Source organism: Crocodylus porosus, unplaced genomic scaffold (assembly GCF_001723895.1).
Source record: "Crocodylus porosus isolate Cpor-Errol unplaced genomic scaffold, CroPor_comp1, whole genome shotgun sequence".
Lineage (NCBI taxonomy): Eukaryota > Metazoa > Chordata > Crocodylia > Crocodylidae > Crocodylus > Crocodylus porosus.
This window is the reverse complement of record NW_017728906.1, coordinates 125,937,373-125,955,770: the sequence shown is the minus strand read 5'-3', so window position 1 is coordinate 125,955,770 and position 18,398 is coordinate 125,937,373. Positions and strand designations below refer to the sequence as shown.

Here is an 18,398-nt window from a genome sequence, read left to right as displayed (position 1 = left end):
CCCCCTTGCTGCCTTTCCTTCGAGATGGAATAGACTTAGCTTGTGCATTGAGGATCGCTCCCTTGAAGAGCAGCCACTCTTCTTGAACTCCCCTCTCCCTGGGGTCATGGTCCCTTAGGGCCTGACTGACAAGCCTCCTGAGCTTGTCAGAGTCAGCTTTTTTGAAGTCAAGGACTTCCGTGTTGCTGACTTGCCAGCTTTACAGCAGATGGTGAAGGTGATCAGCTCGTGGTCGCTGTCACCCAGCTTTCCATCGATCGCTATGTCACCGATTAGGTCATCTCCAGTAGCCCATACCAGGTCGAGCAGTGCTTTGCCTCTTGTTGGCCCGTAGACTTCTTGAGTCAAGTAGAGGTCATCCACGCATGAGAGGAAGCTTTGCAACTGCTCGGATTTTCTGAGTGATCCTCCCACAAGATGTCTGGGCAATTGAAGTCACCCATGACAACCATGTTCCTGGAGCATGTGGCCTCAGCCAGCTCCCTGGCGAACTCCTGGTCAAGCTTAGGACTTTGGGTGGGAGGTCTGTAATAGACTCCCTCCGTTGTGTCCCCTGCACCGTGTTCCCCACGAATTTTAAACCAGAGGGTCTGTAGCCGTGCACTCTGGTCGCCAATATTAGCTTGCAAGGACATGTAGCTTTCCTTAACAGAGAGAGCTACACCCCCCGCCCGTTTTATCTACACAGTCCCTCCTGTATAGGTTATAGCCATCTATACCTGTGGTCCAGTCATGGGTGGAGTCCCACCAGGTCTCCATCATCCCAGTGACATCATAATTATTTGCACTGAGCAGGAGGACGAGCTCCTCCTGCTTGTTACCCAAGCTCCTGCCATTTGTGTACAGGCAGGCAAGTGTCCCCTTGGGGGCTCTTGCCTTGCCCACAGATTGTACCAGGGCTGGGGCAAGGGTGGACTTTCTTAAGTTCCTTGGCCTGCTGACTTTGCAAGGGTTGCTCAGCGGGCCAGCAGTCCCCCCGTCCCTCAGCAGGCTTAGTTTAAAGACTGGCTGAGAAGAGCCTCCACCCCAGCGGAGAGGCGGAGGCCATCTCTTTCCAGTAGCTCGCTGCCTCTCTCGCCAAAGAGCGGGCTGTGGTCATGGAAGCCAAAGCCTTCCCAATGACACCAGCGCCGCAGTCTTTGGTTGACCACATGGATCCTCCTCTCCCTCCTCAGCCCATAGCCTGAGACTGGGAGGATCGACGAGAACACCACCTGTGCTCCCAGACCTTTAGCCCCGCTCCCAAATCTCTGTAGCGCCTCAGGACCCAGCTGGGAGTGTTCTGAGCCGTTTCATTGGATCCCACATCAATAAGGAGCCTAGGATAGTGGTCTGTAGGCTGGAAGAGCTTTGGGATCTTCTCCCTGATGTCCTGGATGTGGGCCCCTGGGAAGCACCAGACTTCCCGGGCTAAGAGGTCGGGGTGGCAGATTGCCCCCTCAGGATGGAGTCTCCCACAACAAACACCTTATGTTTTGTCTTGGGGAGAGCAGGGACGGTAGCTGCAGGTGAACCTGTGTTGCCTGTGGGAGCTGGCAACTGAGCAGGCTCTGCTGGAGTAGCAAGAGGTGCATACCTGTTGCTAAGCTCTGGCGGGGCAGGGGCCTTGGTGCAGTGGGCCTTGGGGCCCTTGACCGCCTTGGTCTGTGCCCCTGACTGGACAGAGTGGGAGGTCCCAGAGTCCTCCTTTGTCCTGGCGGGAGACGGTGGTCTTCCCTCCGGCTCCCGGGGGAGAAGGGCCTGGCAGTAGGAGTCAGTCTCCTGCTCACAGTCCCTAATGGCACGTAGTCTCTGGACTGTGACCTGGAGCTCCTCCAGCTGGCGTGCCAGAGACACCAAAAGGGAGCAGACCCGACACGGGGAGGTGGCCATGCTCCCGGGCCCCAGATGAAACGGTGAAATATTGAACGTAGGCAAGAACGATCAGTCAATTCTGGCTGGAGCAACCACACTTAAGAGCCAAGAATAATCAAACTGTGTCACAGCAGGTGTTAAGTAGTCATAGTGAGGCAGAAGTCTCATACTAGGGAGGTGCTGCAAATGTTGGTAATTATGAAAAAAGTAAAAGAAGTTCACTAATTAAGTTCACTAATGAAGAAGTTCACTAATACAATCGAACTTACTCTGACCCCAGCCCAAGGATGGGACTGTCCTAAATGCACAAAGCAGCCTAGGGCTTCTGATGACAGGCTTAGGTGCCTGTACACAAATGCGAGGAGCATGGGGAACAAACAGGAGGAACTGATCCTTCTGCTAAGCAATAACAAATACGATCTCATAGGGATAACAGAGATCTGGTGGGACTCCAGCTATGACTGGATAACAGGTAAAAATGGCTATACCTTGTACAGAAGGGACCGTGTTGGGAGGAATGCAGGGGGTGTGGCTCTCTGTGTTAAGGAGCAGTACACTTCCATACTACCTGACATTGGCACCCAAGGAAGGCAACTTGAAACCCTCTGGGTTAGAATATGAGGAGAATGTGGTGAAGGGGATATTATTGTAGGAGTCTATTACAGACCTCCTAACCAGGAGGAAGTGTTGACTACGAATTCTCTAGGGAACTAACAGACTGCATGCTCTTGGTGCATGGTTGTCACGGGTGATTCCAATCACCCTGACATCTCATGGGAAGAGCATTCAGCCAAATCTGATAGGTCGTGAACCTTCCTCACCTGCACTGATGAGCTCTATCTGACTCGAAGTCCACGGGCCAACAGAGGGTGGGGTGAGGTGGTGCTAGATCTGGTTCTGGCCAAAGGGGATGATCTAGTGAGCAACCTAAGGATTGAAGAGAAGCTTGGTGACAGTGATCATGAGTTGATCACTTTCTCTGTCCATTGCAAAGCTCGCAAATCAGTCAGCAATACTGAAATAGTCGACTTTAGGAAAGCTGACTTTCATAAGCTAAGGAGGTTTGTTGTCAAGGCCCTGAAAGATCATGATCTGATAGGGAAGGGAGTCCAAGACAAGTGGTCACTCCTTAAGGATGTGATCCTGAAAGCACAAGGGAAATCCATTCCAGCCCATAGGAAAGATAGTAAAAGGGCTGGTAGGGCCGTTTGGCTCAATAGGGAACTCATGGACTTCCTGAATTTTTAAACAGAAGCCTATAAGGGTTGGAAGATGGAAAATACCTCTAAGGAGGATTATGCAGCACTGGCCTGCACCTATAGAGAATGGACCAGAAAAGCCAAGGCCGAAACCAAGCTCTAACTGGCTATGGGAATAAATGACAATAAAAAGTCCTTCAGATACATGGGCAGTCGAAACAGAAACAAGGGTAACATTGGATCCCTGCTGAACCAAATGGGGCAGCTGACATCTGACACCCAGGAAACAGCTAATCTCTTTAATGTTTACTTTGCATCGGTTTTTCACCAGCTCAAAGGGATCACCCTGCCTGACAGGACACAGAATTATGAAGATACAGGTGACCACACACCTACATTTGGCAATGACCTTGTGAGGGAACACAATGAGAGGCTGAACATCCATAAGTCAGGGTAATGAAATGCACCCAAGACTGCTAAAAGGGTTGGCTGACACCATAGTATGACCAATGGTGAGGATATTTGAGAACTCATTGCGCTTGGGAGAGGTTTCTGATGATTGGAAGAGGGTCAATATGGTGCCTATCTTGAAGGAAGGAAGATCTAGGGAAGTACAGGCCAATCAGTTTGACTTCAATCCCTGGAAAGATCATGGAAAAAATTATTAAAGAATCCATGAACAATAGCTAATGGAAAGTTCTGAGAGACAGCTAACATGGCTTCATTAAGGGTGGGTCGTGCCTGACCAACCTCACCTCCTTCTATGACGAGGTAACCTGTCACCTGGACAGAGGAGGAGAAGCTGATGTCATTTACTTGAATTTCAGAAAAGCCTTTGATCTGGGCTCCCATGATGTCCTCATGACAAAATTGGGGAACTGCAGCCTCAACAACCTTATGGTCCAATGGCTGGGGAACTGGCTCTGTGGTCGGACCCAGAAAGTAATAGAGCCGTCCTTTGGAGAGGGAGAATTGGGGTGACTGCCCTGGGTTGCACACTTTGGTGGGCCCTGTGGACAGTGCTGTACAGGCCCTGCCATATACTACCAGCTCCACATTCCAGCTGCTTGCCACTCCCCGCCCCAGGCCCCGCACAGCCTGATATGCCTCGGGCCCTGCACACCCCTAGGGTTGGCTCTGGTGATAGTAGATGGAACCAAGTCAACATGGTGCATGGTGACCAGTGACATCCCTCAGGGTTCAGTACTCTTTAACATATTCATAAACTACCTGGATTCCTATGTCAAAAGCAGCCTGGCTAATTTTGCAGATTGCACTTCCCCATAATTTGGTGTCATCACACTAGAGGATAGGCTGGGGATTCAGGCTGACTTGGACAGGCTTGCAAAGTGGGTGGATCAAAACCTGATGCCTTTCAACAGAGAGAAATGCAAGGTGCTCCACCTTGGAAGAAAGAACCTACATCTGTGCGACATTGGTCAGGTCGCAGTTGGAGTACTGCGTCCAGTTCTGGACGCTGCACTTCAGGAGGGATGTAGACAGCATTGAGAGGGTCCAGAGGAGGGCCACTCACATGATCAGGGGGCAGCAGGGTAGGCGCTACGAGGAGAGGCTATGGACCCTGAACCTGTTCAGCCTCTACAAGAGAAGGCTGAGGGGATCTGGTAACCATGTACAAACTTGCCAAGGGGGACCAGCAGGCTATGGGAGGGTCCCTGTTCCCTTCAGCACTACCAGGAGTAACAAGGTATAATGGCCATGAGTTTACTGAAAGTAGATTAAAGCTAGACATCAGGAGGCACTGATTCACAGTCAGGGCAGCTAGGAGCTGGAACCAACATCTAAGGGAAGTGGTGCTCGCTCGTACCCGGGGGGGGGGCTTCAAAAGGAGGCTAGATAATCACCTAGCCGGGGTTGTTTGACCCCAGCATTCTTTCCTGCCCGTGGCAGGGGGTCAGACCTGATGATCTGCTTAGGTCCCTTCTGACCCTACCAACTATGAAACTACTTACAGGCTCGGCAAAATATGCTCACTAGCACTATGACTAAAAGACTAGGGGATCATGGGTGACCCCAAGATGAATATAAGCCACCAATCTGATGCCTCAGCTGGCAAGTGAATAAAACCCTGGCTTGCATCTACCAATGCATCTCAAACGAGACCCAAGATATCATCCTCCTGCTTTATTTAGCCTTGGTAGCTTGCAGCTAGAGTACTGGGTCCAGTTCTGGGCTCCACACTTTAGAAAGAATGTGGAGAAGCTTGAGAGAGTCCAGAGGAGAGCCACGCACATGATCAGAGGTCAAGAGAGCAGGCCTTATGAGGAGAGGCTGAAAGGCATGGGACTCTTCAGTTTGGAAAAGCATAGGCTTAGGGGGGACTTGGTGGCAGATTATAACAGGGGTTGTCAACTGGGGCTACTTCAGAAGGCCCTAGGGGGGTATGTGTGGGTGGATGGGGACGCAGTGCCGCCACGCACTATCCCATGCAGGTGCTGCCCGCATGGCTAAATGCAGTGGGTGGGGGAAGCTCGCATGTATGTGGTGGCTGCTGCCACTCTGCATTTGGCTGCACACCACCCCCCATCCCCTGCTCTGCGGTCCAGCTGCCAGGGTACATCACTTTGCGTCTCGCTGCCAGGGGTATACTGATTCAAAAAGGTTGAAATCCCTTGGCCTATAAGTATATGAGGGATGTGCAACAGGATCTGGGAGAACATCTGTTCACCAGGGCACCCAAGGGAAGACAAGGTCCAAAGGTCACAAACTGCTGGAAGAGCATTTTAGATTGGATATAAGGAAAAACTTCTTTACTTTCCAAGTCTCCCGAGTATGGAGTAGACACTCCCTGGAAGTGGTGCAAGCACCTACTCTGGACATGTTCAAGAAGCATTTGGATGATTATCTTTCTGGGGTCATCCGACCCCAGCAGTCTTTCCTGCCCTTTGGGCTTAGGGCTGGACCCAGTGATCTCAGTAGGTCCCTTTCAGCCCTAATGTCTATGAAATCTGTGAAGTTTAGATGAGAATGAGAGACTGAATTTTTGCCGAAATACTGAATTTTTGGTGTGCCCACTTGTTACATCTTACAGTGCATTGACATGGAGAAAATAACTGATAGTATGTTAAGGTGATTATTGTTAAGGTACCAAGGAAAATATAATTACTGTTAGTCCATCAAAAATGGGTAGACTTCTGCTCTTTAAATGGCAGTTGTACCCTTTTCTTTAATCTTGTTTTCCAAAAGCCTGAAATCTGTGGTGAACATTTTAAAAGATCATATGTTAATGATCTTATGTTACAACAGCAACAGATAGACAATAAGAATGTGTCTTGACTGTTTTTTAACGTCTGGAGTAATGTTTAGAAGTGGCAACCTATTTAGAAATGAAATTCTGTTCAAATGAAGTTTGTAGCTGTTTAAGAAAAGAAACATGGATAATGGGGGGAGGAGACAGGATCCTTTTGATTGTTTTAATAGATATGTGTCAAATTAACATCTGAAGTCTTATTTTTCTCTGCTTCTGGGTGAAAGACTCAAGTTAACAAAAAGTGGGAAATGATCATATCCAATTTGCTTACCAACTAGGCCTTCTGTTAAAGTCAGTGGGAGCTGCATGTACTTAACACCTTCAAAATAAGGCCGCAGGTAAACAGAATGAAAATAATGAGAAATATTTTTTCCTTTTGGTTGCTCTCAGTGGTAATCAGTGTGGCTATTACCTGTAAAAACTGGTGATATTTTTTCAGGGAGGGTTCTGGTGTAAAAAATCTTAAAACCTGCTGCTTCAGATTACTCATTTAGGTACCAGGTTAATAATGTTATCATTAATAAAGTTGCCATACCATCTTAGAATAGATTTGAAGAAAACAATTTAGAATGCTAATGATCAGATAATCAAGTGGTAAAAAGTGGTGTAACTTCACTACTTTTGATGAAGGTAGGGATGAAATATAGTTTGGTTACAAGGTGTTAATCATTCCGATAAAGGTCAAACATTTTTCATAAAATTTACAGGTCTCAGACAAGATTATGCTTCTACTTCAGCCTCTGTGTCAAGACACAGTTCAAGTCTATCTCTACATTCAGGAAAGAAAGGGACATGCAGTGATCAGGAATATGATCGCTACAGTCTTGAGGATGAAGAAGAGTTTGACCACCTGCCCCCTCCACAGCCTCGACTTACTCGTTGTTCACCATTCCAAAGAGGAATTCCACACTCACAGACTTTTTCCAGTATTCGGGAGTGCAGAAGAAGCCCCACTTCACAGCATTTCCCTTCAAATAATTATCAGCAGCAGTACTATTCTCCTCAAGCCCAAACGCCAGAGCAGCAACCAAATAGGATGAATGGAGGTAGGTTGCATGTTTTTCTGATTAGGTTTTTTTTTGTTTTTTTTTTTCCCCTTTTCCCTCTCATCACAGTATTAGCAATGCCATTTTGAGAATCAGATTAAGTAAATCAGTGAAGTGGTTCCAGATGATGGCAGTTAAATCAGGTAGCAAATTGTTGTGGTACAGTGTTAGATTCTTATGGGACAGCACTTTTAAAATCTTTTAATACAGTCATTTCAGGTAGGTGATTGTTAAATAGCAAGTTATCCTTGAAATGGTCATGATTTGTTGCTTACAGCAGTTTTAAATACTTCAATTAAAAGCATAAGTAAAGAGAGAGGGGGAGACCTTTGTGTTCTGGCCTTGACTTCTTCCCATCCCTCCCTTTCTTTACCTTCTGTCTCTGGTCATTATGTAGATGCACTCTTTCTGACAATATGACCTGAATGGTGATTTGCGTTGCCCTTAAGTGTGTGGGACTCTACTGTCACTCTGAGTTTCAGGTATGATGGTGAGTATTGACAGTGGGTGGACAGGTGGTGTACATCATTCCCAAACTGCTGACAGCCACCACTGTTGTTTGCATCATACATAGCATTAATGTCTTCCTGAATCTCTTGGGCTTGGGTGTTGTGGTGTCAAGTTTTAAAAACATGGTGTTGTTTCTGTGTTCTCTCCCTCTCTCCTTTATGATGGTGGTTTTCTTGCCTCCCACACGACCTCTGCCTTTGGATAACCACCATCCTGTTTCCAGTCAGGTTATTATCTTGCCTCAAGCCGGGGGATAGTCGTTGTGTTAAAAAAAATTGTGTATGTATAGAATGCCATGGATATGACACTTTCTTGACACAGGATCCACGATAGGTCTCTGCCAAAGACATTTATAAGCTGTTAGACGTGGCATAAGAGGGATAAACAGGCAAGCTGGGGGTATGTAAGGAAGGGTGGGATTACAACAGTGAAAGATGTTACAGTCACTTGTCTGTGCCACACGCATCCAATTCATTTCAATTTTATTTTTGTTTATGACAATCAGGGTGGTGGTACAGGAATAAGGGTAGCACTGAAAGTCTTACAGAAGAGGCTGGTTTGAGGATGGAGTGGAAGAGTGTGCAAAATCCATGAATACACATGTGGATAACGTGAAGTTATATCCAGTGAATCTGTGCAGTCCCCACATTCTTGGTATTTTTCTTGTCATGTTTTTTTAAAAGACTTTATATGTCACTTTATATGTCACTCACTCCTAATAAGAGAGCGTGCATAATTCCTCTATGCTTTCCAGTGAATAAGTGAAAGATAGCTTGACTGACACAAGTGCTATTGCACGATTAGTCGTTTTCTCCAAGAGCATTGAGGTGATGCATAGCTTGTTGCATGTCATTCTTCTAACAAGTTACAGCTTCAGTCAGCTGTAGGATGTATGAATGTCTTGTGGATCTGTAGCAGTCTGTGTGGAGGGGAATTCCACCTTCTTTTCTCACTCCTTCAGCCTTTGACTTGGGCACTATGTACCTTCACATAAACCTCTCCCATGTAAGGACAAAGTGTCACACTGCTGCTAGTGAACAGCTCTGCCTTCCCTCTTCCAAAGCAGAATTGTGCTTGGGCACATACAATAGAGTCTGAACATTAGTTTGCTTGTCTGTTAGCTGACCTCACTAGCAAAGGAACACAATAGTGCAGTTTCCATGATTTGGGACTGGTGTCTGATTAATATTTATCAGAAATACCTTTGGCTTGGCATTCACAATAAAGGTGCTGGAGGTGCTGTCAGGTGTTGGAAGTCCTTGCTTTGATGGTTGATTAGCTATTAATATTACATGCAATTTGTTTCTCAGCAAGAGGACTTGGGAGTCAGTGATTGTGTTTAGCCTCAAGTCAAGTGTTTGATCAAGAAGTGACTGAGCCTGTAGACTGATTTTTTTGGATTTTTAGGTTTTGCTAGAGAGGACATATGAGCAGAGCTGCTGCTGTCCATGTTTGAAGATGGGATTTTTTTAAAGCAGAATATAGTGCCTAGACTCAACTTCCTGTTTTAACTTGAGATCTGAGCTGCAGCAGGTCTGCCAAATAATAAGATGATGAAAATGCTATGAACTGAGAAATATCCATCTTATTTTATATGACCATGGTAGAGGCCTCCCATTGAGTATTTGGTTAGGATGCATTACTTACTGTGGAGTTAGATAAAAAGGAACTGTTAAACTAAGAAGAAAGGGCAAAGTTGTGGCTGAGATAAAGGACATTCCAGCAAGCATTCAAACACGAAAGGCAGGTTTATAGCTGTGAAGAGGCAGTTCTTTGGCTGCAGTTCTGATGACATAGTTATTTTGTCAAAGCTGAGAGGAGAGATCAAAGGGCAGTTCATATCTTACAGATACAACAGAGACAGGAAACAGAGGTTTTATGAGTAGGTCAGGATGCTTTTTACCTTCCAAGAATGGAGTTAGCTGGACAAAGGAAGACTTTTTCAGTGTTGTAAACCATACCCATGCTTGAAGGCCTTTTATGTATGCTTTATTATAAATGCTTTGAACCCTTGATCTGAAAGCTTGCAAAGAAGAATTTTCCAACTGTTTGAATTGATCTACTAAAAGATATCAGACTTACCCAAAGAACCTTGTCTGTCTGTGTCCTTAGACCAACATGGCTACAACCTATACCCTTGAACTCCTGATAAATTCATAAATATTTCTGCATTTTAAAGGTGCTGGGTCTGTGTCATTGAAGGTATATATTCTGTCAGTCTCTCTCAAAAGGGAACATACATAGATGTCAAAGTTGTATCTGTTGTTAACGTAACTGGGATCCAGAGATTTGCAGGGCAAAAGACTAGTGCGAGAGTGGTTGGCCAGTATGGTTCCATCTCAGGTGAGATGCAGGAAGTTGTTTGTCTAGTGCACTCAAGATGGACTAGGAGGGCTGATGACACAGTTCACCAGGTAACTATTACAGAAGACATTGACATGTAAACCCCCTCTGCACATTACACTTAAGGTAGTATGATTAACCATGTAATCACACCTTAAGTTGTGACACAGCTACACGTTCAGCCAATTCATGGAATGATAAAACAAGCAATAAGCCACAAAGTTATTCCGCAAAAAATGCGGAATTATTTTGTAGCTTTTCTAATTATGCCATTAATTGAGTGTGTGGCCAAGTGGTTCCCTGTTACTGGGAGTCCCAACAACTGAGGGGCTCCAAATCACAGGGGAGCACCACCCACTACCAGCCCCATAGCTGAGAAGGCTGGCAGTAGTGACACTTGTCAGCTGCAGCTGCGGGGCTTGCAGTGGGAAGAATGCTGTTCCCTCTCTAAGCCTCATAGGGTGCGGGTTGCATAGCTGGGACAGTGCCTGCCAGCAGTGCTGCTGTCCCTGTGAGCCTTGTTGGCTGTCAGTCTCTCACAGCAGTGTTAATGGCTTTGGGGCTTGCAGTGGGAGTACCGGGGAAAACACTGCCAGTACTGCAAGCCTCATCAGGTGCAGGGTTTGCAGGAGTGGCAGTGTTCCCAGCACTGCCCCTGCTGTGAGGCGTGCAGCATATGTCAACAGTGGGACTCAGTCATGGGAGCTAATGCAGTGGGGAGCCCAGAATTATGATCCCAGGCTTCCTCTGCACTGGTGATAAGCAGGAATCCTGGTTTTCCATGGAAGAATGTGGATTTTGGGTTACTATTTTTAATCTGAAAACGGGGTTTTTTTTTTTAACAGGAGAAAACCAGGATCCCCTGTGATAAGGCGTGATAGGATCTAATGCGCAATTGTGGTCGCATCTCTGATTGTGCATGTCACAGGGTCACGCAGGTGCCCTGTTCCTATGAAGGAATAAGGGCTGCTGAAGCTCCCTGAGACAGCACAGGTGGGGGTTGCTGGAGCAACCAGGCTGGTCACATGACAAGGAGGGGGCAGGGCCGGGCCTTTATAAACAGCCCAGGCCTGAGCCTAGTTAGCAGTTCCCTTCTGGCAGCCTGAGGTGCAGGAGCTCTGCAGGAGAGCTGAGCAGAGCAGAACTGATTGTTGCAGCCTGACCACCCAAGCAGCTACAGCATGGTGAGGGTGGAGAGGACCCTGACTGGGAGGCCTTTGCGAGACAGCCAGGTGGGCTTAGATCTTATGTTATAGCCAGGAGGCTTATTGTTGTGTTTCAGCCATTTGGCTTATTGTTCTGTTTTAGCTACTGTTACACCGGAGGACCGGGAGAGGCTGTAGGGGACGGAGGAGGCCTCATTTAGGAGAGCCCCAGTAGAGTGGGGGGTGCTCCCAGCACCGGAGTGTGGTGCTGCATTGTGGGGTGTACTACCCCAGCCCTGGGGAGGGGCACAGTGCCAGTGAGGGCACTGTAGTTGGGGTATAAGACCCCAGCCCTGAGAAGGGCAAAGAGGATTTTGGGGGCCAGGCACAGCTAAGGTCACCTGAGCCCCACTGCAAGGAGCACCAGTGAGAAGCCTGAGGGGCTTGTGTTAGGCTCCAAAGGGAGAGCCACACGAGGAGAAGCCTAGGGTGGGTGCTGCTAGAGAGATGAGCCTGGAGGGGGCGAGTCCATGATTATAGAGAGCCTGGAGGGGGCAGAGAGAAGCCCCAGGAGCGGGCACGTACTTGAGGGAAGCCCCATGAGGGGGCGAGTACAGAGAGAAGCCCTGGGGAGGGGGACAGGTTTTAAGCAAAGCCCCAAGAGTGGGCATATACTATTGATAGAAACCCTGGTAGGGGTGCGGACCGAAAAGGATCCCAGAGGGGCTCCCAGGGTTGGGGACCCCGAAGGGTCAGAGGGGCCAGGTAAGGCTCCGGCCGCCTGAGCCCAATTGGGAATTTAATAGAAACCCCAGTAGGGGTGCGGACTGGGGGCTCCACAGTGGTGGGGACTCCGAAGGGTCAAAGGGGCCAGGTAAGGCTCCAGCCGCCTGAGCCCAACTGGAAAGAGTACTGTCAGTAAGCCCAAGAGGGCTAACGAATAGAGGGGCGCCAGTTGCGTGACAAGCCCAGGGGCGCCAGAGAAAAGGGTGCTGGTTGCGTGACAAGCCCAGGGGTGCCGGGCAGGGCGCAGAAAAGAAAAGGACCTGATAACATCCGGAAGAGCTGCGAGGCTTGGGGTGTGCTAAAGGGGAGGTAGGAGGCACGCATTGCCCATAAGGCTGAGGTGCACTGAGTCACCTCATACGGAACGGGGGAGAGTTCAGCATAACACTGCGTATTAGAAGGGAGGCTGCCTTTGATCCCCTAGAACCATATAACAACAAGACGTGGCGGGCGAGATAAGAGCGTGCTGGATCGCCTAATTGACACGGTAGGGGCACTAGTGGGATCACGGCTGCTCCTAGGCCCCACTCTGTGACAGTGCATTAGAACCCATTGCACCTCTGCTTGCACATGTTGGAATGTAATGTAACCTGTTGTAGTAATATTTGCCAGTGCACACAAAGGAACACGAGACCTACCTTCCTTCTTACACAAATACAGTGATTGTGCGTATGCTTCGGCCTTCAAATCTTAGGAGGAAAACTGAACTAAGTGTGTGAGCCCATCCTTAAGTGCAGCCTGGCTGTACTTGAACATATGTGGGTGGGTTCAGTCAGCTGAGGACCCAAAAAATCTACTGTGACCTCTGGAGCATTACTTCACAGGGCAACCCCATTTGTGTCTGAAAATAAAACTGCTTCCAATTTTAATGAGACACACAGGAAGAAACATTTTGCATGAAGTCAGTCTTTTCTTTTTTTCCCAAATCAATTGAATTTGTTTTGTCTTTGGGTTTCAGGGTGAAAATTACAGCTGTGAGTGCTTCTGAGGAGTTTTCAGTGAAACTGCTCTGTCCTCTGATATGTTCTGAGCCAATAACTGGGTGACCTTGGTGGTGGAGGAAGCAAATACTTTCCACATGTATCTTAATTAGAAAAAAACGAACGGGGCTATTTACTGTGTGTTTGTACCATATGGTAAATGCTGTAGCAGTGGTTCCTATATGTAGACAGGTGGAACGATTGTGTCTAATCCAACTGATTTGCAGATAAACTAGCCATTTAATCTGGCTTCCTGCAGTAAATCTGTATTTCTTGAGAGTGTTTTTATTTGAGTAATGAAGGCTATGCATGTGGATAAGCTTATTATACACAACAGACTTGGTAATATACCTCATTTGTGATTGGAATACTTTACATTTGATCATCGTTATGTATTATAATAGGCATTTACATCCTTATACTTTTAAAAGAGCAAATGGTGTGCAGATCATATTGTCTAAATACATATAACTTGCTTTGTTGCGACACCCAAGGTGGTCTGTTTCTCTTTAGTCTTCTCTCTCTCATGATAGTTTTGCGAGTGGTTTTTGATGGTGTATTCTTTTTGGACTGTTTTAATTGTTATGTCTTTCATCACTTCTTGCTTTTCTCTGAGACTAGTGACACTATTGAAGTGCTGTAAAAAAGACTGTTTCCATGGTGTAGCCAGGCAAAACCCAGGACATGCAGGAAATCTAAAGAAATGTTCTGAGATTTTGGCGCAGTTTCCTCATCAAGTTTTAGATAGGCTTACAAGCATTCATCGTTTATGCTATATCAGTGCTCTCCTAATTTTGTAAACATTTTTGAAGTGTTTCACTATAATGTATGAATGTTTAAAATATGTAAAATAATCTTCCTTTTTAAAAGTTCCAGTTTGGGAAACAGTTTATTGTAAAATGATAGAAGAGACCAGTAAATCATGTAGTACTTAGTGTTTTATTGATATTTGTGCACTCTCTCTCTGCCCCTGCCCTGCCTCCTGCCTTGCCCCCTACTCCCCCAAGTCTTAAGTGTCTAAACTTTACTTGGTTTATCTGCCTCCTTTAATGAGCAGGCCAGCGGTATTCCAGGGCCCTTTACAACTTGCATTTTCCTTTTTTGGAAAGGTAAATGAGGGGTTGCTTTAATTTTTATTGTTCTTGATTTATATTTCCCATCCCTGAACATATCAACAGTCTTTACTTCTTTAGAACTCTTTTTGAACTATGCCATTTGGCTGGCATGTTCAATAGCATATTAGATGCATTACATGTCCACTTGGACTGTCAGCTTAGGATAAAAGGTAGTAATAACCACTTGAAATGTATTAGATTCTCTGTATAGAAGAAAAGAATAGGAAATGTATCCCAGTCACTTCTGAAGTTCTGAAGCACTGTTGACAATCCTGGTCTGTGGAGAGAAGGTATGGCAAGATAATAAAAGCTCTTTTACATATGTTCTGTGTTAACAGTCATTGGGTGTACACAATAAAAGCACTTCCAAAGTAATGTGAAACAATAGCTCTAAATGAAGTGAAATGTTACAAAATTAGCACAATAAAGATGCGGACAGAAAAATCTTAAGGGTGAATTGAAAAGACAATGTTTTACCTCTTACTTTGTTTCACCTCTTATGCTTTGAGATCAGATCTTTCTACCTTTTTTTTTTTTTTCTGTTTCTCTTTTATCCTTTATTGACTTCGGAAACATTTTGACCTGATAAATGAAAAAGTCATAATTGTAAGTGATGAGTGAAAGAATACAGAAATTAGGTCTTGGCAGATGGGCTGGAGAAACTGATTTGTATAATTTCTTTTAAAAACAGTTGTAATTTAAGGGTGTGAACAGAAGTAATGTTTGAAGCATTTCAAAGGTCAAGTTGTACAAATGCATATACCCTTTAAAACATCCCAAAAGCAACCGAAACACAGCAAAATGGTACCCATTCAGTCAGGAACTATTTTGAGACACTTCAGTATTCTGACAAGGGACCTCTGGGTCCTTCAGCTTCACACAGTGCTCTGCCCTCACCCCCCTCCAACCCCGTTTCCCTTGCTTGGGGGAGAGCGAGGTAGAGCTAAGGAGACTGGGCACTCTCCTGGCCTGAGTCAGGTAAGCCCCTGCTGCTGGAGCTGGAGCCAGAGGCAGGTAATCTTCTACATTCCCTGGTCATTGCTGTTCCCTCCCTACCTCCCAGGATGCTTAGTATGCTGGGACAGGACCCAGATCACTGAAACTGGTGCCTCTCTGGTTCTGGTGAAGGGGGTTCCATAGGGACTGGTCTGGTATCCTAGTTTGGCAGGTTCCCACTGCCTCCTGCCTGGAGAGCAGCAATTTTGAGGTGTTTCAGTTGGGGAGTACTATAGGAGCTGTAGCCATGTCTCATGCTGAAATAATACCCTTTTGAAATGTTTCCAAGTTCCCTGCCCTTGGAAACATTTCAGAAGTTGCTTCTGCTGACACTCTCTTAAATCAACACACATTTGTTAAAAATTTGGAGTAATGCATTTTTTGAAATTATACTGGCTGACAAAACCTCTGCATAGCTACCTAATAGAAAACAAAATTAAAAATAGAAAAATGTGTTTGTACACTATTTGTTTTCCTTATCCACAGTTGTTTATCTAATTTGTCTGTGCATTCACTGCAAATAGGATAAGGATACGATTGAAGCTAGTGATATCATACGCGGGTTTCTTGTGCAATTTACACAAAAGTAGGCTAAAGCTCAAGGATTGAGTAAGTGACGAGATGTGGGGTAGACCTTCACCACAAAGTTAGCCCAGGTCCTCCTTCAGTGTTGTCCATAATCTTACTCCCATCCGCACACCTCAGGCTGGGCTGTTTGCTGAGTTTTGCTTATTACACTCAAGCTGGTTACCTATTCATTTTGTCGGGAAGAAAGGAGCTAATCAACTAGGGCAGTTCAGTCTTTTGGGCTGGTAGGCCACATGAGCAGTGCCCAGCCATCTGGGCCAGATCAGGCTGGGGTTCCTGATCCGGCATGGCTTATGTTATATACTGTATGCACTTTAATTCAGTGTTGTTTTAGATTCAAAGGTAACCCCCAATTAATTGGACTTTATACATAGAAGATTTATAATTTTCCATGTGTAGAATCTAATTGGAGGGTTGCCTGTAATTCATCCCCTCCCCACAGCTACATGAGGGAAGGCAGTGTGGGCAGCAGGTGGTGTGGGGAGGTCAAGCAGCTTGTTCCCTGTTTGTGTATGCCCCCTTGCCACCTCTGCCCCTGCCTGCCCTTCTCTGCACAGCCTGAGGTCCTACCCCCAGCCTCTGCTTCTCCCTCTCCAACCCCCCCCACCTCTGCTCCCTGCTACCTCATCCCCTTACTCTTGCTTTGCGTCAACAGGGTCCATCCCCATTCTAGCCTGGGACACTAAGTACAGCCCCAGCTCCTGCAGCAGCCACGTGGGCTCTGTGTCACTGCTATGGGGCCAGGCTGGGGGTGTGCTCAGCGCCGTAGGCTGTAGCATGGATGGAGCCTGCTGGTGCAAAACAAGGGTAAGAGGGGAAGGGAGGGGGCAGGCAGGGGAGCAGAGGCTGTGTGTGGAGGTAGATGGGGAAGAGGCTGCAGTGGGGAGATGGCGAGGTACGGAGGTGGTGGTGGGGAGCAAGCAACAGCTGCAGCTATGATCTCAACCCTGGGTGGGGGCTGGAGCCTAAGCCACAGCAGCTGTCTGTTTTGGAAAGCTGGAAACAAGACTAAAAGTAGTGGAAAACACTATATTAAAGAAGTGGTTGATTGTAAGAAAGTAAAATATTAAAGATATAGGAATTGGAAATGGACAGATCTCTTTATCAGGTCCTGGAAAAATTTAATAATAATGGAATTTGTGTAATTAGTGTTGGATACAAAGGACCAACTTACAGGATCATAATAAATTCTAATTTAGTGTGCGTGATGTGAAATTAGTAATAAAATCATAAATGCAAACTTTGAGTCATGAAGGGTACTGGTCACCTTAGCACATGTGCACACTCAGTCCCTCGCACTCCTTCAAACCCATGTAGTATAGTATATAGTAGCTGCTGTAGTGATTGTGAGAGCACTGGTGTCAGTATATATACCTATCTGAGGTCCTGGAGTCTGCTGTCTATGGTCAGTTTCCTTCAAGGCGATGTCTGCTCCAGAAGGGGGTCGCCTGCTTGTCCTGCTGTCTTGCTAAGTCAGGTGCTGGATGAGAGGGCACCACTGAGGGTCATGCTTCACTGCCTTTTATCCCTTTTTGGCAGACTAGTGTGATCCCTCAGAACTATCTTGGCTGCCCAGTTCAGAGGTTGCTGTCCCACTTGGGTCTTGAGTGTGCATGACAGCTGTTAGTCACAGGGGTCTCTGCCTGTTCATACATGCAGTTTCGGGAGTCAGTTTGTGATTTTGATTAATTTAACAGTGGTATTGTTAAGGGTTGCAAGAATAGTCAATAGGGTAGGTGCTCAGTTCCAGGAATCGGTTCTTTGGCTTGATTATTCTACAAGTCATTTTAGGCTAGAGTTTTGTAATGGTAAGTTCCTCTGGCTAGACTGTTGTCAATTAACAACCAGAGGCTCTCACTTTGTCTTCAGTTATCTACTGATTCATACATACATTCACTCAGGGGGACCAGCCCAATACAGCAATACAGTTCCAGCAATTACAATTCCATTGCATTCTTACAATAATAGTTCTAGTAATACAAAGTATTATTTTACTTCCAAGAAAAATACATTTCTTAAAAGTTAAAAGGTATAACATATAAAATACTGAATGCCAGGGTAAAGATGAGACAGATGAAATATAAAAATGCACTGTGAGGTAGTGAGGATCACAGGCTACTGGGGACAATAAGTGAGTTAGGTTAGCACCGGAATATATTTACAGTCTTTGAAGTGGATATTTTATTCTTTTGCTTTCTTTAGTGATGCTTAAGTCAATTGAGATGTAGGTGCAGTTTGTAGGTTTCTTCTGCAGAAAGCCATTCCAGCTTTCTGGCTTGCTCTAAGCCTTGCCCCATCCATGCAACAAGTGTGCTAGGTCTCTGTCAATACTTAGAAGGAAAAATAAATGAACGAAGTGGGGGAGGAGGGATTCAGGCAAGAAGGGGCTTCTTGTTACAACAGGAGACTTCAATTTCCCTGCTATAGACTGGACAATAAACACTATCTATAATAGTAGGGTGCAGATATTTTTGGAAGAGTTAGCTTGTACATTTCTGTATCAAATGGTCAGTGAACTTAATGAGAGGCAATGCCATCTTGGTTTGGCAAGTAACAGGGAATTTA

The 18,398-nt window shown here is 46.1% G+C and overlaps 1 protein-coding gene across 2 annotated transcripts in view; it reads left to right on the top strand.

Moving 5' to 3' along the window:
- Window positions 1-18,398, top strand: part of SLAIN1 (SLAIN motif family member 1) — a 95,483-nt gene that overhangs the window by 66,362 nt on the left and 10,723 nt on the right. For both annotated transcript variants that reach the window (XM_019529770.1, XM_019529771.1), the window contains one exon: window positions 7,032-7,370. In XM_019529770.1, coding sequence (XP_019385315.1) covers window positions 7,032-7,370 — 339 coding nt within the window. The remainder of the gene's footprint in view (window positions 1-7,031; window positions 7,371-18,398) is intronic.